Source organism: Antedon mediterranea, chromosome 1, assembly GCF_964355755.1.
Source record: "Antedon mediterranea chromosome 1, ecAntMedi1.1, whole genome shotgun sequence".
Taxonomy (NCBI): Eukaryota; Metazoa; Echinodermata; class Crinoidea; order Comatulida; family Antedonidae; genus Antedon; species Antedon mediterranea.
The window spans coordinates 36,361,325-36,386,221 of record NC_092670.1 but is presented as its reverse complement, the minus strand read 5'-3'; the positions used below and the strand labels follow the sequence as shown (position 1 = coordinate 36,386,221).

Genomic DNA, 24,897 nt, shown 5'->3' with positions numbered 1-24,897 from the left:
TACAAAGCAACTGACCTTTATTTTTATTCAACCTTTAGTAAATCCTCTTACCATAAGGTATGTGAAAAGCTCTGAACCTTGTTATTTAACAATAAGATGGCTCAGGAATTAATTACAAATAAGTAATAGCACAATGAGAAAGGTAAGGGTGTGAACTAATGATCAGTTACCACCAGACACAGTGAACAGTGTAGAAGCAAAATATGGAGTTCATAATTATCAAGTTGCTGCTTATTTCTTCTTTAACTGTTGTAGTTTTCTCACAATCTCCACAAGTATCAACAACTTTAGGGGTTATTACTGGTGAGACAATCAACTTTAAAGAAGATTCATACTTAAAAGTTGATAAGAATATTGATGTTTACAAAGGTATTCCATTCGCTGAACCACCAGTTGGTGAGTATCGGTTTGAGAAGCCACGACCCAAAGAACCTTGGGATGGAACATTGGATGCAACAAAATATGGTGCATCATGTCTGCAGTCTCTTTCTCCGTATGTAACTGAAGGCAAAGATGACTGTTTGTACTTGAATATATTTTCACCCCAAACAAAGGTAAGAATGACTTAACAATTTATGAAAATCATTGTAGCATGTCCAAATATTAACAAGATGGAACAGTTGTAATATCAACTGCAATAAAACTTTTATATATTTATATTATACAAAATTCGGAAAATAGTAACCATTTAGGCTTCTATTCTAATTGTTTAGTGAAGTATTGTCTAGTGTGTTGGACCAACCATAAATCTGTTTATTTAATGAAAATTTTCATTGGCACCATCCCTAAGAAACTTTATAATAGCATAACACATTTTCAGCCTGAGAATGCTGCAGTAATGGTGTTTATCCATGATGGTGGATTTACAATTGGCACTGCCTCTACAGACTATTATTCTGGAATGCCGTTAGCTGCCACTGGTGATGTCATCGTCGTGACTATCAACTACAGACTGAACTTTTTTGGCTTTCTTACAACTGGTACATTATTGTATATTATTTTATATGTATTGCCATACACATTGAAACTCACTTCAACAATATTAAATTAAAGCTTCAATAAATTTGATATGTGTAAACAATGTATCTACAGACAAAGGCAAAATTGTGTTTATAACTTTCAGATGATGAGTACTATCCAGGCAACATGGGATTATTTGATCAACAAGAAGCTTTAAAATGGGTGAACACACATATTGGAGGTAATATTATTCACCATATGTATGTTAATAGAAAACAATAAAGATATTGTGATATATATTGCAGTATCTTGTACTAATGACCATTGATATAGTAAATTGGCATCCAGGATTTAAGAAAGGAGCTAAATGTTCAAATGTCTTGCTGACCAATGTTATCTATTTACATCAAGATTTTAAAGCATGTAATTACTACAATAATACAGACAGGAAAATAATTATAACATAAAATAATGTAATCTGAATATGAACAACACATTTTAAATAAATACAAATATATATTAATTGTCAGCATTTGGAGGTGATCCATCACGTGTTACCATATTTGGTGACAGTGCAGGATCCGCAAGTGTAGACTATCATCTGCTTTCAAAGGGAAGTTGGACATATTTTAGTCAAGCTATTTTAGAGGTAATAAATATTTTTATTTTCATTTTATTATGTACTATACCAATCAGTAAATAATTATACATTCATTTTATAATTATTATTATTATACTTTATTGAATATTACAATATTTACAGAGTGGGACAGCCCAGAGTCCTTGGGCTAATATAGAAAGAGAAGTGGCAGCAGAAGTGACAATTGACATTGGAAAGAAAGTTGGCTGTGAATATACTGAGAGCAAGGCATTTGTAAGCTGTATGAAGGGCATCGATGCTGGTGCAATATTTAATGCTTCTGTCGGGGTAAGAGATTAATAACTTAATTCATCATACTCTATATCCTGGTTCTTTCTATTTGTTTTTTATGATTTAGCAATATAAAACTATTTTATACTAGTTTATAAAAATGTTTTCTTTTAAAAGATGACTGTTGTGCCAATACCAGCTGTTGATGGATTATTTCTGGAAGACAGTCCAGAGGTGTTGATAACAAATGGAGAGTTTAAAAGAAATGCAAATATCATTGTTGGGACCAATGAGGATGAAGGAACCTGGTTATTTTTATTAGATCCGGCTTATTTTTCTCCATATACTCCAACAATTACAAAATCAGGATTTCTTCAACTTACACTACAAATAGTGCCAAGAGCTACAAATCCAGTAATTGCAGATTCTATTTATTTTGAATACACTGATTGGTCTTCAGCAGATAACCCAGATGCAGATTACTTCTATTCCACTGTTCAAGTTGGTACAGATTCACAATTCTTGTGTCCAAGTGATGTAGTCGAGCGAGCACATTCTACAGCAGGAAACAATGTCTATGTTTATCTAATGACACATGTTCCAACAGTTTCACAATTCTCCTCTCTCTCTTATCCATATGGGTTTCAATTTGAATGGCTCGGAGCTAGTCATACAGAAGAAATTCAATTTGTGTTTGGATTGCCATTTGTTGCCAATGCCTCAGTTTACAGGGTTGAGCAACCAAGTGATGCTGACCGCAATGTGTCAGTTGAATTCATGAGATATTGGACAAACTTTGCAAAAACTGGGTAAGACAAATTTTATTTTTTTGTTAATTCTCCAAACATAAAGTAGGCTATTATATTGAGGTATAATATGTTGATGGGAGAAATATGGCCCTTAGGCTTTTTAATTTCAGTTTCAACTGGTGGTATTGATGGTTAAGAAAATACATGTTTTTTGTGTTTAAACCTCTAGTGATCCAAACTCTAGAGGAAGTGAGACATCATATCCATCATTTGACAACGACCTCGTCAACTGGCCAAAGTACACTATTCCAGAACTGCAATATCTAGATATCAACACAATATCATATTCTGATCGAGCTTATCGTGCTGACAAGTGTGCCTTCTGGAATTCATATCAACCAAAACTTGAACAATATTCAGGTAGTGTAGAGTCAGTAGTTTACCTCCTTATAAAATTGGGAGATGGCACAGGGAAAGAATGTTTAATCGTGAGAGTGAACTTTACCTCTTTACGATAATCATTACCACTTTATTTTAAATTTTCTCAGCTGATCTGCCTGAACAAGAGAAATCTTGGAGAGATGATTATTACAACTGGAAGAATAATGATCTACCTGAGTGGCAGAAGGCTTTTGATGACTACCAAAAAAACAAAGATTGCAAATAAAAAATAAAATTACAATATTAATGTTAATGGTAGCTGATAGTTAGTCTGGTAGCATGGGAGTAATATTTTACATTAGTTTACAGTATATACCCACAAAATGTAGAAGACCATAAGGTAATAAGGTAAGAGGTTGTAGGAAGCAAAGGGCAACACGATTTAAAGCTTTATTATATTCTGTGCAACTTTTAACTTTAACTTTTCTCAACTTAATCCATCTCATCACCTATTTTTGTGCGAAAAATCCTCCTATGTTTCTGTACTTATGTGGACATTCTTTTAAACTTTTGTTCCATCACATCTTTGGACAAATTTCCACTTTTTCCCCCAAATTCACCAACTTTCTATTCTTTTAAAATTAATTTAAAGACTTATTTGTTCATAAAAATAAATGATATACAGTACAATGCAACCTTATTTGCTTTAAAAAAAATTAGTTCTATCCTCTCTTTGGACAAATTTCCATTTTCCCCCCAAATTGACCAACTTTCTATTCTTTTAAAATCAATTTAAAGACTTTAATTTGTTCATCAAAATAAAGGATACAGTAACAATGCAGGCTTATTTGTTTTTAAAAATAATTAACACAAGATTAATGTTTATCAAATTAATTAGATAAATGTAAAATCAATTTAAATATGATTATTCTGTGACAGCAAGAAAGTACAATTACTTTACTTTTAATATACTGCACCAATTTTGTAGAATGCATCTAACCAGGTTATTAATTGAAAAAAAATGTATGTAAAGGGACATTTTGGTTATTATATAATTTTATTTTCACTAGCTCACTTACTGTACCCTGCTTAAAAAAACTGTGAATTTCAGTAATATCTCTAGCAAATCAAATTGAGGCTTAGTTTATAAAGTATGTACTGTTAAACATATTCCTTTTCTCTTGTGTAATTAAAGCCAACTTACAAACTTTTACATTTAGATCATTTTTTAAGTGAAGTTAACATCATAATGATTGATATACAATACTAAGTATATATCAACTACATGAGTATAAACAAGTTCATATGCAAAAAAAAACATTCAGTTTTTATGTGTATCAAGAGATGAAAATAAACCCCTTCAATGAGAATGGTATAATCTTACTTTTCGAGATATCTTGCCTTACTTTTCTAGAACTTATTTTTCTAAATTGTAATATTGCATGGAATTTCAGTGGAAGTTCAAAACCATAATCATTTGTGCTTAACACATGTGAATTTTACAAACTAAACATTTTTTTTGGAAATGGGAGACCCTTAAATTTTAAAAATGTATGTAACCAGGGAGTTGTTAATAACAACTCCCTGATGTAACTATAAACTTGTATTATAAAAGAATAAAGGGAATCAAACACCATTGATAATTGATAATCTAGGTTCCACTGATTGTGAACAGAGGCTTTTGTCTACACAAAGGTGGCATATAACACACTATTTGTAAAAAGGACATGTTCACTGACTGTACATAATCAATTGCCCTTAGCATGTTTGAAGTTCATTTTTAACTCACCTTATTGTCCTGAGACAGATACTTAATAAATATCCAGGGTGCGAGAGATGCAACCACCTTTTGTGCAGTGGTACAAAAAGTTGAAAATATTTTAAATATTATTTTTAACAATTCAACAATAAAATGTCTCGCCTGAAATAAAAGTATCTCAACTTTTCAGTCACCTGTATTGTCCTGTGACATACAGTACTTTATGAAAACCACAATGCAAGATGCAACAGATTTGTGTGCAGTACAGAAAGTTGAATATATATCAATCAAACACTATTTTTAACAATTCAACAATAAAAGATATCGCCTAAAATAAAAGTATCTCAACTTTTCAGTCACCTGTATTGTCCTGTGGCTGGCAGTGACATATTTTATAAATATCCATGGTGCGAGATGCAACCAACTTTTGTACTGTACAGAAAATTCAATATATATCAAACACTATCTTTAACAATTCAACAAACAAGGTCTCGCCTGCAGGAAAGAAAGATTAAAGCATGAACCTAATAGTGCATAGTTCCATGATTAATATATCCATGGAGAATATTTATACAATAACTTATTTATCCATAATATATCAGATTGATGACATACCATTCCGATTTGAGAATATTATATTACCCACAAACCATAAAAGTTTATGAGAAATCTCTGAACCATTATTTATATAACAACAATGAGATTGTTTGGTTTAGAATTTAAGTACACAGCAAATGACATGGCACAATTATATAAAGTATAAGAAGGTGCACTCGACACCGTGGACAGTTATCAGCAGAAAAGTGAACAGTGTAGAAGTAAAATATGGAGTCCATAATTATCAAGTTGCTGCTTATTTCTTCTATAACTGTTGTAGTTTTCTCACAATCTCCACAAGTATCAACAACTTTAGGGGTTATTGCTGGTGAGACAATCAATTTTAAAGAAGATTTGTACTTAAAAGTTGATAAGAATATTGATGTATACAAAGGTATTCCATTTGCTGAACCACCAGTTGGTGAGTATCGGTTTGAGAAGCCACGACCCAAAGAACCTTGGGATGGAACATTAGATGCAACAGAATATGGTGCATCGTGTCTGCAGTCTCCTTTTCCATATGTAACTATAGGAAAAGATGATTGTTTATACTTGAATATCTTTTCACCTCAAACAAAGGTAAGAGTGACAATATACTTTAATGAATTTATAGGCAGGGGTGTAACATTAAACTGCTATTCTCATTAATTGTAATACTACGCACAGATCACCAGTAAAAACACACCAACCAAAAATCTGTTGGAGCCATATGCAGCGCTATTTTCATTAATCAATGTCAACTTCTTTACAGCCTAAACAAATCTTACTTTCAGCCCGAGAATGCTGCAGTAATGGTCTTTATCCACGGAGGTAGTTTTACATCTGGCACTGCCTCTACAGACGGTTTTTCTGGATTGCCATTATCTGCCACTGGTGATGTCATTGTCGTGACTATTAACTACAGATTAAACGTTTTTGGCTTTCTTACAACTGGTATTGTATTCTATTTTTATAGTGTTTATAAACTCATTTAAGTGGACACATTGCCGACATTAACACATTGGAATTTATACTAAAGTAAAAAGTGTAATGAAATCAATATACTTTACTTTTCAGATGATGAGGACTATCCAGGCAACATGGGATTATTTGATCAACAAGAAGCATTGAAATGGGTGAACTCGCATATTGGAGGTAAATATTATTCACCCTCTGTAGAAAAAATGAAAGACAGACGGCCATTTGATATAGTACAAATGTGATACAGTTGAGTAAATTGTCTTTTTGATCGGCATGAAAGCATGGAGAAATAATAATATACTTCAAATAAATTCTAAATACATTTTATAATTGTCAGCATTTGGAGGAGATCCATCACGTGTAACACTATTTGGTGAAAGTGCAGGTTCTGCAAGTGTTGACTATCATCTACTTTCAAAGGGAAGTTGGACATATTTTAGTCAAGTTATTTTACAGGTAATAAATATTTTTATATTCATGCAATTTATACATCAGTAAAATCATTATTATGAATTTGATTGAAACATTCAAATTTTGAAATTAGGTTGAGTTGGTTGACACTTTATCTAAACCAAATATTGAAAGTCACACACATTCCAAGTTACTCCACCAGTGTTTCAAGATTTGGGTGATTTATACTTTTTATTGAAATATCACAGAGTGGAACAACCTTGAGTCCTTGGGCTAACATAGAGAGAGAAGTGGCAGCAGAAGTGACAATTGAAATTGGAAAGAAAGTTGGCTGTGAATATACTGAGAGCAAGGCATTTGTAAACTGTCTGAAGGGCATTGATGCTGGTGCAATAGCCAACGCTTCTGTCGGGGTAAGATTATTAATATTGTTCCATAACTAACATTTACTGCCAGTGTGTACAAGTATCGTAAAACTAATACATCATACAGTACATCCTGGTTCATTCTATCTATGATCTACTCTATATCTTTAAGGAAAAGATTCATTCATTCATCATGTGAGTAATGTTATTATGATCTGAGCATGACCTCAAAGGCCTTATGTAGAAGCATTAAACAATGCAAAAAATATAAACAGTGTACTATAGTCTGTCAATTATTACTGTATACTCTAGTACTAATTAAATTTCTGATATTTTCATTTTTAAAAGATGTCTATCATCCCAATACCAGTGATAGATGGATTATTTCTGGAAGACCGTCCAGAGGTGTTGATAACAAATGGAGAGTTTAAAAGAAATGCAAATATCATTGTTGGGACCAATGAGGATGAAGGAACCTACTTATTTTTATTAGATCCTGCTTACTTTTCTCCATTTCCTCCAGAAGTTCAACAAGAAGGATTTCTTCAACTTACACTACAAATAGTGCCAAGAGCTACAAATCCACTAATTGCAGATTCTATTTATTTTGAATACACTGATTGGTCTTCAGCAGATAACCCAGATGCTGATTACTTCTATTCCACTGTTCAATTGGGTACAGATTCACAATTCTTGTGTCCAAGTGATGCAGTCCAGCGAGCACATTCTACAGCAGGAAACAATGTCTATGTTTATCTTATGACACATATTCCGGCAGTTTCTGCATTCTCCTCTCTCTCTTATCCATTTGGATTTCAATTTGAATGGCTCGGAGCTAGTCATGCAGAAGAACTTCAACTTGTGTTTGGATTGCCATTTCTTGAAAATGCTTCTATGTACCAAGTTGAGCAACCCAATGATGCTGACCGTGATGTGTCAATTGAATTTATGAGGTACTGGACAAACTTTGCAAAAACTGGGTAAGACCAACATTAGTTTTGTTTTTATTACACTACCATGTGAATGCATATTATGTTGGTGTGATAGAAAGATCACATTTTAGTTTCAGATTAAAGAGTTATGTTATGACAGAAATAAATGTTTTTAAACTTCCAGTGATCCAAACTCTAGAGGAAGTGAGACACCAGATCCATCATTTGACAACGACCTCGTCACCTGGCCAAAGTACACCATTCCAGAACTGCAATATCTAGATATCAATACAATGTCATATTCTGATCGAGCTTATCGTGCTGACAAGTGTGCCTTCTGGAATTCATATCAACCAAAACTTGAACAATATTCAGGTAGTGTAGAGTTGTTTACCTTCAGTTATCAATTAGTTAATTGTTATACTAGATTTCACACCAAGTAAGTGGATCACAACCTGCATGTAGTTTATTTGTGTGCTTTATAGGAAAGATTTTTACTGTGTATAAAAGGTTACAGTACATCATAGCAAAACTCCATCCTGCAACAAACAATACTGTATAGCAGGGGATTCTAATAAAAGTGAATATTCCTAGTCTTGTGAGTCAGAAGTTAAATCTTTGATATCACACAATTGTACTCAATTGTAACTCATCTACATCTTTTTTTCAGCTGATCTGCCTGAACAAGAGAAATCCTGGAGAGATGATTATTACAATTGGAAGAATAATGATCTACCTGAGTGGCAGAAGGCATTCGATGACTACCAACAAAACAAAGTTTGCAGTTAAAGTGCATATTTATTATATTAATTTTTATGGTAGCTGATAGCACATTTTGCAGCATAGAAAATTATGTAGCAATATTATTACCTAAAATTCATCATCTTCAACAAAACTGAAAAACAGAATTATTATTGTGATTTTTAATTGAAGTATATATTAGGTGTTACAGTTCGTACTGTATGACATGTGCCATTAAACATAAAATAGCATACTATGAAAGGAGACTTTCTAGAACAGTAGATTTTTTATTTATATATAGCCCACGCGGTGATACTCCATTATCACTCACATTTAAATTTTAGTAACACCAATTTAATTAGTATACATCACAGATAATTTTAGGCCATGTTGATTTTGTAACCATGTCGGAGGCTGAGAAGATTAGAAAATAAATAGAATAAGGTTTGGGACATATTTGTTTGTGTTTTATCTTAATTTTTGTTTTTTCACTACAGACTGACAACACGTTGACATATTACACATTCAAATATCTGTTACTAATATAATTCACCGTCTTTTACCATAGATTTAATATCTCTATGCTTTTACAATTTCTAATGTGTATACAGCCCTGTGTACTGTAAACTTATTTTTACAATTCAAAATAATAGAAAACATAAAGGAAATCTGACACCATCTATAATTGACATGCCACAATTATAATCGTGAACAGAAGCATTTGCCTAGACAAAGGTGTCATACACCACACTAAACCAATAGTAGTACTGTATTGTGCATGGATATACTGTACTGTATGTTCACTGACTGCACACGATGAAAAGAATACAAGAATCAGTTCTACAATTAGATAGTTTTTAGTTCAGAGTTTGGTTCTTGATTAAAAAGGCTAACTAAAGTTATGTTCGCACGTAAGGCATAAGGCTGGCGATGACGTGCATAGCGTACGCCTTTGCGGATGAACTAAGGAGGGGGGCTTTCGCACAAGCATGTAAACGTTAACTTTAACAGATGATGTTAACATTCTACTTATATGCATAACAGCGTAGTTAAATGAACAGTTGCATTACTGTACTTGCTCGTGTTGATTTTGTTCTTCGACAGCAAGTGTAGAACACAACGCATGTTTCATGCACGAAATATGCCGCTCGTATTAAAACAAATCGTTGAATACAGTACCTTGCAGGGAAAAATTTCATCTTAAAATTTCGTTTAGCAATATTGCTAATAAAACTGATGTCGAGAGTCGAGAAACATAGTTTTCTATAGTATATTTTGCTACACAATTGTAGAAATGTGTAGCAAGAAGGTTGTTTTGTATAGCTTTTGGCTATGCTACACTGGCGAAATTATTTCCTGCCTTGGGCCTAGGCATTTTTAATCATGAATATTGGGTGATAAATAGTAAATTGCGCTGGCAATAACTAAGATGGCCATATTTCTAGAAAAAACAATTAGACTCCAATCACAACTGTGTACTTATAAAAAGTACAAGATATTTGGATGTCTGTGTTTAACACCATTCATTAATATAACAAATAATATAAGTGTGAAAACCTAGGAATTTTAAGCCACGCCAGTCTTATGCCGCACCTGTGTACGTACCTAAATTTACCTACTAGATTTAATGTCATACCAACTCCCTGGTCATACTGTACCATTCCTGATATTTGAGAATCATATTATATTACTACCTCTGACTGACCACAATGTGTGCTCTGAACCATGTTATTCAACAATACAATGTTTGGTAAGCAAGTGATGTGAATCATACGAATAAGAAAAAAGGACAAGGCACAATTAGAAAGTGTAAGAAGGTCAAATCACCAAAAGTTATTTACACAACAGTGAACACTGTAGACGATATGGAGTCCATCATTTTCAAGTCGCTGATCTTTTCTTCTATAACTGTTGTAGTTTTCTCACAATCTCCACAAGTATCAACAACTTTAGGGGTTATTGCTGGTGAGACAATCAATTTCAAAGAAGATTCATACTTAAAAGTCAACAAGAATATTGATGTTTACAAAGGTATTCCATTCGCTGAACCACCAGTTGGTGAGTATCGGTTTGAGAAGCCACGCCCCAAAGAACCTTGGGATGGAACATTAGACGCAACAGAATATGGATCTTTGTGTCTGCAGTCTGCTTCTCAGTATGTAAATATAGGAAAAGATGACTGTTTGTATTTGAACATATTTTCACCTCAAACAAAGGTAAGAATGTCAAGAAAATCTATATAAATATTAGATTGAACAGTTACTATAATAATGAATTGCAAGAAAAACCCTATCTCTTAAGTATTTGATAATGTTAATTTGGAAACTAATGATAATCTAATTTGATAGTGTAGACAGAGCTTTAAGAAACATACTGTACATAACTTTACTGTACGCAATAATCTTAATATCAGCCTCAGAATGCGGCAGTAATGGTCTTTATCCATGGAGGTGGATTTACAACTGGCACTGCCTCTACAGACTATTATTCTGGAGTGTCGTTAGCTGCCACTGGTGACGTCATTGTTGTGACAATTAACTACAGACTGAATTTGTTCGGCTTTCTTACAACTGGTATTGTACACTATTTTTTACCATACATTTTAGCAATAGAAATAGAAGCTCTATGATATGTCAAAAGGACATTTTAGTTTCAACAAATTAATTAAAAGGTGTGATGTTCCAACAAATAATATTTTAATTTTCAGATGATGAGGACTATCCAGGCAACATAGGACTATTTGATCAACAAGAAGCTTTAAAATGGGTGAACACGCATATTGGAGGTATTTAAATATTATTTATCCTAATGTTAAACGAAAGCACATAAAAATTGTGATATTGTACTAGTCCAGGCTTTAGATGGTGATAAACTTTTTTTTTTAATCTATTATTGTACCAATGATCCTGAAAGGAGCTAGTGTTCCAATATTTCAATTCAATTTCAATTCATCGACATTTTTATTCCATAATCAAAATAAAAACATATACAAATACAATACAAATAATAAGATAATGGAATGGGATACAAAATAAGCACAAGTGCTTTAAGCATGTAACCCTAACAAAAAGATCAAACAATTAGTACAAACAAAAAGAACAAACCAAAATAACATAATGTGATTTACTTAACTTAAATATTTCTATTGTTATAATATTGCTTTAATCTCTGTTTAAACAAACTTAAAGTGGGGGATTGTTTTATATAGTCTGTTAAATTGTTCCAAATATGTGTTCCTTGGTAGGAAATACATTGCTGTCCGACTTTGGTGCGTTTTAGTTGTGGACAGTAGTTTGACCTGTTTCTAGTTGAGTAATTATGGAATGAGGCAGATGTACTAAATAAGTTATTAAATGATTCAGGTAATAGATTATGTTTATATTGATACATAAATATAGCAGTGTGTTTCGTATAAAGGTCAAAAATATTTAATGTTTGGGTTGAAATAAAAAGTGGATGAGAAGGATGCATAAAATGAACATGACAAATATTTCTAAGTGCTTTTTTCTGGAGAATATGTATACGGTTTAAGTTTGTAGCAGAAGTAGCACCCCATACTGTGATAGCATACGTTATTCTAGGTAATATAAGTGCATTGTATACCGTTAACAAGATTTTACTTGATAACATAGACTTCACTTTGTTTAAGACACCAATTATTCTAGAAATACTGTTTGCTACCTCATTTACATGATAATTAAACGATAAAGTTTCATCCAGAAATAAGCCTAGAAATTTAACTTCAGTAGCTTTTACTATACATTCATTTCCCATCCTCAATTCTAGTGAGGTAGTGTCAGCTGACTTATTTCTAGCCTTAAATATAACATATTTTGATTTGTTTACATTTAGCGTTAATTTGTTAGCAATAAACCAGTCCGAAAGTATAGATAACTCCTGGTTCATTGTATCAAAAGCTTGAGTAATATCATTGTGACTATAAAACACATTTGTGTCATCTGCATACATAATCATGTCTACATGGTTACATGCTAGACTAATATCATTAATGAATATAAGAAATAATAATGGACCCAATATGGATCCCTGAGGAACTCCAGTGTTTACTGTCATTTTACTAGATGCAGTATTAACAATAAATGTGTATTGTAGTCTTTTTTTAAGATAGTTTGAGAACCAGTTTAGCGGAACTCCTCTTATACCATAAAATCTTAACTTATCTAATAATATATCATGATCGATTGTATCAAACGCTTTTGATAAATCAAGGAAAACTCCTAGTGTGAACTCTTTATTCTCAATAGCGTTTGTGATTTTTTCAATCGATTGTATTAAAGCATGACTAGTTGAATGGTGTTGTCTAAATCCATACTGTGTTTTACTCAGTACGTTATATTTTGAGAGGTAACAAATCGTTTGATCATACACAATCCTCTCAAATATTTTGGAAAAAAAGGGTAAAATGGAAATAGGCCGATAATTATTTATATCGGAGATGTCACCATTCTTAAATACCGGGATAACTTTAGCAATTTTTATATCAGCCGGGACACAGCCCGATGATAATGACGTATTAATAATATGCAATAAAGGTTTTAAAATAAATGGGGAAGCAGATTTTATGAGTTGGGCACTTATACCATCATGGCCAGGAGAAGTATTCTTTGTGTTTTTAATATAGTGGTTAAGTTCATGTTCAGTAACAGGCTTAAAAAACATTGAAGAGGTAAAATTTCCCTTTAAGAAAGTTCTGTGGGTGATTTCTTCATTTTGAGATTCATGCCTAAATTTATTATTTAGTTTTTCTCCAATATTAATAAAAAAAGAGTTGAATGCATCAGCTTTCTCATCATTATCAGAGAAAGTCTCAGTACCCAATTTTATTTTTGTAGGCAAATTGGTAGTCTTTTTCCTACCCATTATATCATTTAGGATTGTCCACGTTTTTTTAATATCTTGTTTATTTCGTTCAAACTGGACCATATAATATTCTTTTTTCCGATTTCTAATAGTAGTGGTTAACTTGTTTCTAAAATGTATGTACGTACTTTTATTAGTAGTGGTGTTATTTTGTTTGTACTTTTTATATAATTTATGTTTTTGAGAGATAGCTCTGGCAATTTCAGCTGTGATCCAAGGAGATTTTAACTTGTTCGCCTTATTTCTAATTCGTTTTAAAGGGAAACAATTATCAATTGTTTTATTTAAAGTGTTTGTAAAATTTTGATAAGCAACATTCGCATTATTTGAGAATAGCACATCATTCCACTGATTACTTTGTAATTCTTGCAAAAAATACTCCGTTTGTTGAGGAGAGTATTGTCGTTTATATACAAATCGAGGATATTGCTTATTATGTTTTTCCAAAGTATCTACACAGAATATTGGGAAGTGATCAGAAATATCAGTAATAAGTATTCCACTTTTAAGGGACGTAGTAAAAGAATCGATGTTGCAATAAATGTTATCAATTATTGAAGCACAATTATCGGATATTCTAGTAGGACTTTTTATGATTGGCTGAAATGACTGAGAAAATATTTTATTTATTTATTTTATTTCAACAAAGTTTTACAAGGGTGGTACATCCAGCCGAAGCTGATCATTAGGGTACCTAAAAAAATACATCATGACAAGACATAAACATGTAACTTTTAAAAATTTAATTTAAAATAAATAAAATTTATAAAGATAAAACATATGCATACATCATTCATCAACAAAAACAAGCATTATACTAAAAATAATAAATTTACTATTTTGTCAGCATTTGGAGGAAATCCATCGCGTGTTACCATATTTGGTGAAAGTGCAGGTTCTGCTAGTGTAGATTACCATCTACTTTCAAAGGGAAGTTGGACCTATTTCAGTCAGGCTATTTTAGAGGTATTTCATTTTTTATTTATGCACCTTTCAATGTTACTCAGTCAATCTTCCAACCTTTCATGCCTAAAACCAGAAATTAATACAAACTAAAAACTTACCAAACCCCCAGTTTCTTTACTAACTATTTATATTTATTCTAAAAAATAGCCCAATTAATAGTTTAAGAGATTTTACTGTCTTGAATATTACAATAATATACAGAGTGGGACAGCCCAGAGTCCTTGGGCTAATATAGAGAGAGAAGTGGCAGCAGAAGTGACAATTGACATTGGAAAGAAAGTTGGCTGTGAATATACTGAGAGCAAGGCATTTGTAAGCTGTATGAAGGGCATCGATGCTGGTGCAATACTTAATGCTTCTGTCGGGGTAAGAGATTAATAGTAAAGAAACTTGTCATAGACTGAAATACCAACTAAATGTACACTATTGATACTACTGAGCAAATTAATTTTGTAAATCATAAATTTGAATTCATGAAATACTGTACAGTACATCCTGGTTCCTTATTTCCATGATCTTTATATAATGTTTAGCAAAATCACATTTTGGTGTTCGGTGTTGTGGTAACATTGGTCCAGAACATGACCACGGAGGCCCTAAGCATGGAGTACAGTAGCTCCATGCTCTATACGCATGCAATAATTCTGAACACAAAGTAACTAAATTATTAAGTAAACTATTACCATTATGTTTTTACAATCAAATAACTAAAACATTTTATTAATTTATTCCAAAAAAGATGACTAGTGTCCCACTACCTGTTGTGGATGGATTATTTCTGGAGGACAGTCCAGAAGTGTTGATAAAAAATGGAGAGTTTAAAAGAAACACAACTATCATCGTTGGAACCAATAAGGATGAAGGAACCTACTTATTGTTTTTTAATCCTGTTTACTTTACTCCATTTACTCCAACAATCACAAAAGCTGAGTTTCTTCAACTTATTCCAACAACAGTACTTGTAGAGCCTATGAATCCGCTAATTGTGGATTCTATTTACTTTGAATACACCAACTGGTCTTCAGCAGATAACCCAGATGCAGATTACTTTGATTCCGCTGTTCAATTGGGTACAGATGCACAATTCTTGTGTCCAAGTGATGTAGTAGAACGTACACATTCTACAGCAGGAAACAATGTCTACGTTTATCTTATGACACATGTTCCAACAGTTTCTGTGTTCTTTCCTTATGGATTTGACTGGCTCGGAGCTGGTCATGGTGAAGAACTTCAATTTGTGTTTGGATCCTCATTTGTTAATTCTTCAGTGTACCAGATTGAGCAACCAAGTGATGCTGATCGCCATGTGTCAGTTGAATTCTTGAGGTATTGGACGAACTTTGCAAAAACTGGGTAAATTGAGTTTTGTTTATTAAGTAGGCATTAAGTAGGTTATAGGGGAGGCCTTATGTTGATGCTATAGAAAGACCACCATAAATTATATGAAGAGATACTGTCCGAGTTATTGACAATTGCTAATGACCGTTTAACAGACATAATTCTAACAATATTTCAAAACTTTCAGTGATCCTAACTCCAGAGGAAGTGAGACACCAGATCCATCATTTGACAAAGACCTCGTCAACTGGCCAAAGTATACCATTCCAGAACTGCAATATCTAGATATCAACACAATGTCATATTCTGATCAAGCTTATCGTGCTGACAAGTGTGCCTTCTGGAATTCATATCAACCAAAACTTGAACAATATGCAGGTATATAGTAGTTTCCTCTCCACATAAGGGTGCAGTCTCTCAATTGTTCTAAATATTGTAAAAAAAACTTCCTAGTGGAATAATGTAAATATATTATTAATTAAGCTCTACTAAACCTTAGATTGATAACTAATATGTTTTTCCAACACTTTTGCCGCATCTGGAAAGTGCCTAGCACATCCATAGTAAAATGCAGATGCTTAAAATTGTAATAGCGCCCTCGATTTTATAATGACATATCTTGTTTGGCCGGTGCAATTCTCTTAAAATTCTCCAAGTCTAGATGAAAGTTTATTTGTTAATATTGCTTGTAGCTTTTTTGTGGAAGATTTTTCCTGTGTTTTAATATTCAAAATTTCAAAAAAGATATAATAATATTCAAAAAAGAGAGTACTTTACAGCAAGGTGATGGTAATACTGAACATTCTTGGTACTTTTGTAAAGTTATTTATTTATTTGTTCTTTATACTGGGTGACAGCATAATAAATTAAAATATAATACTAATGTTCTCAGTTATCATTTAGAAAACAATTTAAATACTTTTTTATCATTCATATTTAATGGCTTTTTATTTCTCAGCTGATCTGCCTGAACAAGAGAAATCTTGGAGAGATGATTATTACAACTGGAAGAATAATGACCTACCTGAGTGGCAGAAGGCATTCGATGACTACCAACAAAACAAAGTTTGCAACTAAAAAAGTACACATTACAATATTTAATGGTAGCAGGTTTTGTAGCTTATATTATTAAACATTGTTATATATTACATTAAAACAAAATGCATTTGATCTCCAAAAGAAATGCAACTTACAACTAACTTTGTTAATGATCACATGAACTTTGTTTGTTTGGAAAATAGTTTAATTGATGTACAAGTGTTCAATTACATGTATTGCAAAATAAAATACATACATTATAAAAAAAGATGATCTAATATATTACCTTTTTGTTGGTCCTTATAATTCCATTTTAATTTTTGTATACAGTATAAATAATTTTGTAATTTTATCAATATTTTCTTTTCTATTATGGATAAGTATAATAAATAAAACCATTTGAATAGTGAACCCAGTGGTGGTATGTGAGTAGACCATGCACCATTTAACATGAATGTATGTCAGAGGTCGAGTATATAAATAAATATATTTATGTGAGGGAAATATTCTTTTTGTGTGTTTTATTTTTACCTCCATGCTTTATTGATACTTTCATTTTTTTCATGAAAGCATAAATATTTCTTCAAAATTAAGATATTATAAAATGTTCAAAAACAATTTTGGAGTAGATGGATACTAATACTACAGACCCTTGATACTAGATATAAGCGAGCTTTAAGTCAACTAAGACTGGGCACACTTCAACTAGAGGTAGAAAAGGGAAGATGGAAAAGAATAGAGCGCAGCAATAGGTTATGTAAAATATGTAATATAAATGAAGTTGAAGATAAATATCATTTTGTTACGGTTTGCTCTCGTTACAAGGAAATCAAGAAAAAAATTGATACCTTCTTTATTTTTTGAAAATCCAAATGCTTTTAAATTCTGCCGTTTAATATCATCACAGGATCCAATAATTATTGATAATCTATCTAAATATATTTATCATGCTTATAAGTTAAGATATATGTTTTGCTTAGAGAACGAAATTAATTAATTCATTTATCTTGTGACCATAAATTGCTTTATTTTTCAATGTAATTATTATTTTGTTAATAACTAGGGGCCTAAAGTAAATAAAGTCAGGCGATAAGCCTGAATGAATGAATGAATGATACTTAATTGTCCCAGCACTCAACTATGTTGACATTTCTACTGCTTTTATTTACAAGTTCAATTTCAAATGTATTATTATCTTTTTAAGCTTGTATTGATGATTGTGAACAGCAGCTTTTGCCTAAAACACAAAGGTGGCACAACACGCTAGCATTAGAAATTTGTGAAAAGTGCATGTTCCCTCCACTGCACATTCACAATGCAACTGCATACTATACTTTTGTGGTGTCGAATGCATCCATTGTTAAGAAGAGGCCCTGAAAAATAAACACCCCTGAAACAAATTAAACTAGACATACAATATTTTCTATGGTGTTTTTAGAATATCCTCTGATCATGGAGGTCTAAATAATTCCTCTATGCTCTGACCATGAAATGTGGCAGAATGCTCTGACCCATATCAGGAAAAAATAAAATGGTCTGGTCTAGTTTACTTTTGAATGACAATGGCACAATAAAAAATTAATAGTTATTAACAGAACAGTGCACAGTGTAGAAGCAAAATATGGAGTTCATAATTTTCAAATCACTGCTCTTTTCTTCTATAACTGCTGTAGTTTTCTCACAACCTCCACAAGTATCCACAACTCTAGGCGTTATTACTGGTGAGACAATCAATTTCAAAGAAGATTCATACTTAAAAGTTGATAAGAATATTGATGTTTACAAAGGTATTCCATTCGCTGAACCACCAGTTGGTGAGTATCGATTTGAGAAGCCACGCCCCAAAGAACCTTGGGATGGAACATTGAACGCAACAGAATATGGTGCATCGTGTTTGCAGCCTCCGAAAGCTGCAGTTATGGTTTTTATCCATGGAGGTGGCTTTACAACAAGCACTGCCTCTACAGAAGATTATTCTGGAGTCTCGTTAGCTGCCACTGGTGATGTCATCATCGTAACTATCAACTACAGACTGAACTTTTTTGGCTTTCTTACAACTGGTATTGTACAGTATTATATATCTATTTAGCAATCTTTCAAATAACGTATGAAGACAAATAACATGTTTCCAGATATGGTGGTTTGGCATTAATAATAAAAGGAATTTTATTGCACATTAAACAGTATATCATGAATACTATACTTAGATGATGAGGACTATCCAGGCAACATGGGACTATTTGATCAACAAGAAGCACTAAAATGGGTGTACATGCATATTGGAGGTAAATATTAATGTTGTGTGAACCAATGATACAGTAAAATGGTAATAATTTGAGAGGAAGAGCTACAGTATATGTTAGACAAATTATCTGTTTAGAAGCATGAACAGTAACTTAATCATCAGGGCCGTAGCCAGGATCTGTCAAGGGGGGGTTCGGACACTAAATATTTGGGTCAACCCCCCCCCCCCCCCAGCCTGATGTGAAGCGAATTTTGTTAAATGACACCCCTAGATGGCCGGAAAAGACACTCTCGTGCAGCATGCTATATAACCAATGAGCAAAAAGATCGTACTTTTTTCCTCCTCCTCAAACACGTCGATAATTTAAATGACGATAACTATTTGTTGCCGTATGTTAGATGCGCGTGCTCTGTGCGGAACCGCCGATTGTTTGATCATTTACTCCGTATTTTGTTTTGCGTTCAAGTTCAATGCGAACGTATATCTAGGAGCAGCCCCGAAAAAAGCACACTGGGTGAAGGCAAATGCTATTTGCTAGCTCTATCTATAATATTTATTTACAGCAATTTGTTGAGGAATATAAATATGTAAATAGGTGATATTGATACATTTTAGTACGTATCGGCTGGTGGTCTAGAAAAAAATAATCGGATGCCATAATGTGAACTACAGTACTTGATACCATAGATATTATTATTATTATTATTATTTATTGCCAAAAACCAGTTACAAACAAACAAAACACAGAAACTAAGGGAGTAGGCAGGAACCTAAAAGTGAACCTAATCACTATAACAAGAGTTCAGGTTCCGTACTCCCAAAGTAACAACAATGATATAAAATAAACTATATAAAAATATTTAAAAAACAAATAGACGAATCAACAGTGTAAAATATTAATATTCACTATCCTCTATGATACATTATACTTCATAGTCGCACATAAATACTGATGTACGTCGGAAGGCTATACTTTATGCATGCTACCTGACTGCCAGTGATCTAAACAATAGGTACGCAGTTGTCTGGCGGTGTCCTTTGTACGAATCGTTCGTGCGCCAGCTCGCTATGAGACGCGTCAATATCATGTTACATGCAGGGACCAAACCAGGGGTGGCACCAGGATCTTCCCGACGCGGGGGCTACATTCCCCGACGAGGGGGCTATGCGAGCGAAGCGAGCATAACTAGGCTGGGGGCCAGGGGGCCGCCAAGGGCCCCCGGTGGGGGTCGAGGGGGGGCGAAGCCCCCGGAAGCAACGCGTTCTAGCGTCATTTGAGGTCATTTTAATCAGATTTAGGGTAGCCATTTTTTCCATTTTTTATAATGCATAAGGCCTAAATAAAATACTGCGTCCAAAAAAACGATGCGCGATGACCGTGTTTCAATCCATATTTTTCAATTTAAAAAATAAAAGTTGAAAGAAAATTTAGAAAAATAGAGTTGGGAGGTCCCGGAAATTGGACTTATTATACTTCAAAACATGAAACAAAATATCATGGTTGTGACTGAGCTAAGAAATGTTTGAAAAATAGAGATGTTAGGTCCCGGAAAATGCACTTCTTTTACTTCGAAATATGACTAGCTTTATTGTTGGGGCTGAGCTAAGAAAATTTTTAAAACTAGCGGGGCTAGGCTCCCCGACGAGAGGGCTAGAGCCCCCGTAGCCCCCCTGCTGGCGCCACCACTGGACCAAACATTTATTTTTCAGGTTAAAATCGGCAATTCATTTGCAGCTTTTAGAAATTTACAGACACGTATCACTAGTTGACGCTCATACAGAGAAGAAGGTTCACGAACAAGTTTACAAATTTTTCAATTTACAAACAACTTTTTGTACTGTGGGGCACGTATTTGGAGGATTTTTGGAGATGAGGGTGAGGTATTGGGCATGTCGGGGATGGGGGTTCGCAATTGGTTAAGGGGGGTTCGCTGTAAAGGGGGGGTTCGCCCGAACCATAAAAACCCCCCCTGGCTACGGGCCTGATCATGCAGACAGAAAAAGAAACTTGTAAAAACCTAAAATAATAATATAATTTAAAATTTATTTTGTCAGCATTTAGAGGTGATCCATATCGCGTTACAATATTTGGTGAAAGTGCAGGTTCTGCAAGTGTAGACAATCATCTACTTTCAAAGGGAAGTTGGACATATTTCAGTCAAGCTATTTTAGAGGTACTGCAGGCATATTTTAATCTTTATTCAATTCGTATTCATGAATCAATTGATCAATCAACTGACCTCTCACCTTATACCAGAAACTTACCTTTAGAAACCAAAAAAAGTCCCAAACACTAAAAAAACATCCCTCAGTTATTTGCTCTTTTTAAATGTATAGTCTAAAAATCAGTCGAAAGAGTTTTACAAGGAAGATTCTACTTATTATATTATTAATATTATACAATATTTACAGAGTGGAACAACCCTGAGTCCTTGGGCTAATATAGAAAGAGAAGTGGCAGCAGAAGTGACAATTGAAATTGGAAAGAAAGTTGGTTGTGAATATACTGAGAGCAAGGCATTTGTAAACTGTATGAAGTGGATCGATGCTGGTGCAATACTTAATGCTTCTGTTGGGGTATGAATAATGAATTTTACAATATAAAATATACACTGCTCAAAAAATTATTAAAAACATATGGAATAATTAACAATTTAAACTGTACATAATGGTTCTTGAACTACAGTTTATATTATGCCGTTTCTTAAAAAATATTGAATTATTCAATTTGTGTCTTGGGAGACTTTATAAAGTACAAAATCTGTCCATGACATCAATAAATTTAGACACATTGATATTTACAGTAGTATAATGTCACTTTACCCAGGGAAGAGTTAAACTCTTCCCTGCTTTACCATTATGTAAATTCCTAAAGTTTAACAAAGATATATTTTATTTTTAAAGACTACTAACATTCCAATACCAGTTGTGGATGGACTATTTCAGAGACAGTCCAGAGGTGTTGATAACAAATGGAGAGTTTAAAAGAAATGCAACTATCATCATTGGAACTAATAAGGACGAAGGAACCTACTTATTTTTATCAGATCCTATTTACTTTTCTCCAAATACTCCCATAGTTTCAAAAGCCAAGTTTCTTCAACTTATTCCTACAATATTAGTACCAGGAGTTATGAATCCATTAATTACTGATTCAATTGATTTTGAATACACTGATTGGTCTTCAGCAGATAATCCAGATGCAGATTACTTTGATTCTGGTGTTCAATTGGGTACAGATTCACAATTCTTGTGTCCAAGTGATGCAGTCCAGCGAGCACATTCTACAGCAGGAAACAATGTCTATGTTTATCTTATGACACATATTCCGGCAGTTTCTGCATTCTCCTCTCTCTCTTATCAATATGGGTTTAAATTTGAATGGATCGGAGCTGGTCATGTTGAAGAACTTCAATTTGTGTTCGGAACCCCATTTGTTGTTAATTCTTCAGTGTACCAAGTTGAACAGCCTAACGATGCTGATCGCAATGTGTCAGTTGAATTCATGAGGTATTGGACAAACTTTGCAAAAACTGGGTAAGACCAAATTGAATTTGATTATTTCTTTAAGCATTAAGTAGGCTTAGTAGTGGAGCTGAAGCTTGGTGTTTAACACACTTGCCTTGCAATCCCAAGGTCCATCCAAGGTTCAATCCAGACCCAGTGCCAGGGTTGTAACTCACGACTCTCTACTCCCTAACTCTCACATGAGACTTAGTTTATAAGCAGGATACATTATTGTAATTGGCGAGTTACTTGCTGTTGGATAATAAATAATAACATAGGAAAACCATATAATGTTTTGAGAATTTGGTAATGACCGTTTAACAGACATAATTTTAACAATATTTAAAAACCTTCAGTGATCCAAACTCAAGAGGAAGTGAGACACCAGATCCATCATTTGACAACGACCTGGTCAACTGGCAAAAGTACACCATTCCTGAACTGCAATATCTAGATATCAACATAATGTCACATTCTGATCGAGCTTATCGTGCTGACAAGTGTGCCTTCTGGAATTCATATGAACAAAAACTTGAACAATATTCAGGTAGTGTCGAGTTGTTTACCTTCAGTTATATTATACTTAACTGGTTTTTTTTTACAACTGCATGCCTGTAGTTTGTTTGTGTGCTTTGTAGGAAAGATTTTTAATGTGTATAAAAGGTAATACTGTACAGTACATCAATTTAAAAAAACAAGGCCATATACATGGCTGTAGTTGCGTGCTCAAGTTAGTGTTTACCGAACAACCGACCGACCAACAGACCAACCGACCGACCAACGGACTGAAATAGTGAGCTGTAGAAAATCCATTCTACAATGAAGAATACTGTACAAAAGGAATCATGTAAGAGTGAAAATTCCTGGTAATCTTGAGTCAGAAGTTGTATAACTACAGTATTTAAAAATTCATAACCTATAACTCACTTTACTTCTTCTCTTAATATTTATCTTTCATTTGATGGATGGTGTGTTTGTTTTCTCAGCTGATCTGCCTGAACAAGAAGTGAGTGAACTTTACCTCTTTACGATAATCATTACCACTTTATTTTTAATTTCTCTTAGCTGATCTGCCTGAACAAGAGAAATCATGGAGAGATGATTATTACAACTGGAAGAATAATGATCTACCTGAGTGGCAGAAGGCGTTCGATGACTACCAACAAAACAAAGATTGCAACTAAACTTACAAAAATGCAAAAAGATAACTTTTTCAATTGATCATGGGATTTTTAGTTAGTAGTGGTACAGTATGACATGCATCATAAAATAAAATAACATACTATAAAAGTGATGATATAGTCAAATACACAGTGTATATAGATACTGTAGATGGTATAGTTGGTATCAATGGTATTTTCACAGGACACACACCATTTAAAACAATTTAATGACACTAAGGAAGTATACATACATACATACATACATACATACATACATACATACATACAATTTAGGCCTTGCTGATTTTGTAACCATAGACAGCCATGAATGCATGTTAAGGATAAAAATATTTAAAAATAAATAAATTAAGATGAGGGACATATTTATTTGTGTTTTATTTTAATTTCTTTACTACATACAGAATATTGCCTAAAATATCTGTTAAATATCAATTTATACGTCTTTGATTTACAATTTTTGTACACAAGTGTGCATAGGCTTATGTAATTGTAAACTTGTTTTCAAAATAATACACAAAATAAAGCTTGAAATCCAGAACCATTTATAATTGAGATACCACAATTATGCTTGTGAACAGAAGCGTTTGGCTACACAAAGGTGTCATACTGACGTACATCACACTAAACCACTAAAGTATTTTACTTTTGAAAGTGCATTGGTAATGTTCACTGCTTCCTGTTCGCAGATCGCAATTTATTGTATCCAGTTATATACTGTAGAAATCTGTGTTAACCTCTGTTTTTATTTTATTTTATTCAATTTCCAGGTAACATACAAAAATCATAAACAAGGTACGGCATCATTCAACAAAACAGAACAAAAGTACTATCAGCACCTGCGGGTAACCAAAAGTGGATCAGTTCAAAAGAACTGCACTGTCGAGTGGCTTTCCCAACTAATAGTACGAAAAACGCAATAGACATAAAAACACAGTGATAGTCTAGATGAATTCGATATCAGTAATACATATCTGTCTGCACTATCAAACTTGTTTGACAAAAACGTGTTATG

General features: G+C 33.3%; 4 protein-coding genes and 1 pseudogene across 5 annotated transcripts in view; 4 read left to right on the top strand and 1 right to left on the bottom strand.

The window, feature by feature from the left end:
• The window catches only part of LOC140050165 (PMS1 protein homolog 1-like), a 40,003-nt gene that overhangs the window by 6,159 nt on the left and 8,947 nt on the right, over positions 1 to 24,897 (bottom strand). The window lies entirely within an intron of this gene.
• On the top strand, positions 189 to 3,247 carry LOC140044685 (cholinesterase-like). The gene is made up of 8 exons (XM_072089310.1): positions 189 to 554; positions 821 to 980; positions 1,124 to 1,201; positions 1,491 to 1,609; positions 1,724 to 1,888; positions 2,009 to 2,640; positions 2,810 to 3,000; positions 3,129 to 3,247. The coding sequence occupies exons 1-8, from the start codon at positions 204 to 206 to the stop codon at positions 3,245 to 3,247; spliced, it is 1,815 nt and encodes a 604-aa protein (XP_071945411.1). The 5' UTR covers positions 189 to 203.
• LOC140049716 (acetylcholinesterase-like) lies at positions 5,424 to 9,175 on the top strand. Of its 2 annotated transcripts, XM_072094665.1 has the most exons (8): positions 5,424 to 5,896; positions 6,091 to 6,250; positions 6,374 to 6,451; positions 6,615 to 6,733; positions 6,937 to 7,101; positions 7,402 to 8,033; positions 8,170 to 8,360; positions 8,656 to 9,175. In XM_072094665.1, the coding sequence occupies exons 1-8, from the start codon at positions 5,546 to 5,548 to the stop codon at positions 8,772 to 8,774; spliced, it is 1,815 nt and encodes a 604-aa protein (XP_071950766.1). In that variant the 5' UTR covers positions 5,424 to 5,545; the 3' UTR covers positions 8,775 to 9,175. The 2 variants fall into 2 exon arrangements, with proteins under 2 accessions (XP_071950766.1, XP_071950771.1); XM_072094670.1 differs by lacking the exon at positions 6,091 to 6,250 and having other exon boundaries at positions 5,424 to 5,874; positions 6,438 to 6,451.
• Positions 10,587 to 18,061, top strand: LOC140049710 (cholinesterase-like). The gene is made up of 8 exons (XM_072094660.1): positions 10,587 to 10,942; positions 11,140 to 11,299; positions 11,434 to 11,511; positions 14,455 to 14,573; positions 14,775 to 14,939; positions 15,313 to 15,926; positions 16,099 to 16,289; positions 16,870 to 18,061. The coding sequence occupies exons 1-8, from the start codon at positions 10,592 to 10,594 to the stop codon at positions 16,986 to 16,988; spliced, it is 1,797 nt and encodes a 598-aa protein (XP_071950761.1). The 5' UTR covers positions 10,587 to 10,591; the 3' UTR covers positions 16,989 to 18,061.
• On the top strand, positions 18,544 to 24,061 carry LOC140044678 (cholinesterase-like; annotated as a pseudogene).

Bases quoted from the DNA above. Each gene is read 5' to 3' on its own strand.
- LOC140044685 (XM_072089310.1), top strand. From the start codon at position 204: ATGGAGTTCATAATTATCAAGTTGCTGCTTATTTCTTCTTTAACTGTT. The intron at 555-820 runs GTAAGAATGACT...ACACATTTTCAG, and splicing joins TATTTTCACCCCAAACAAAG to CCTGAGAATGCTGCAGTAAT. The intron at 1,202-1,490 runs GTAATATTATTC...ATTAATTGTCAG, and splicing joins GGTGAACACACATATTGGAG to CATTTGGAGGTGATCCATCA.
- LOC140049716 (XM_072094665.1), top strand. From the start codon at position 5,546: ATGGAGTCCATAATTATCAAGTTGCTGCTTATTTCTTCTATAACTGTT. The intron at 7,102-7,401 runs GTAAGATTATTA...CATTTTTAAAAG, and splicing joins TAGCCAACGCTTCTGTCGGG to ATGTCTATCATCCCAATACC. The intron at 8,361-8,655 runs GTAGTGTAGAGT...TCTTTTTTTCAG, and splicing joins AAAACTTGAACAATATTCAG to CTGATCTGCCTGAACAAGAG.
- LOC140049710 (XM_072094660.1), top strand. From the start codon at position 10,592: ATGGAGTCCATCATTTTCAAGTCGCTGATCTTTTCTTCTATAACTGTT. The intron at 11,300-11,433 runs GTATTGTACACT...TTTAATTTTCAG, and splicing joins GTTCGGCTTTCTTACAACTG to ATGATGAGGACTATCCAGGC. The intron at 14,940-15,312 runs GTAAGAGATTAA...ATTCCAAAAAAG, and splicing joins TACTTAATGCTTCTGTCGGG to ATGACTAGTGTCCCACTACC.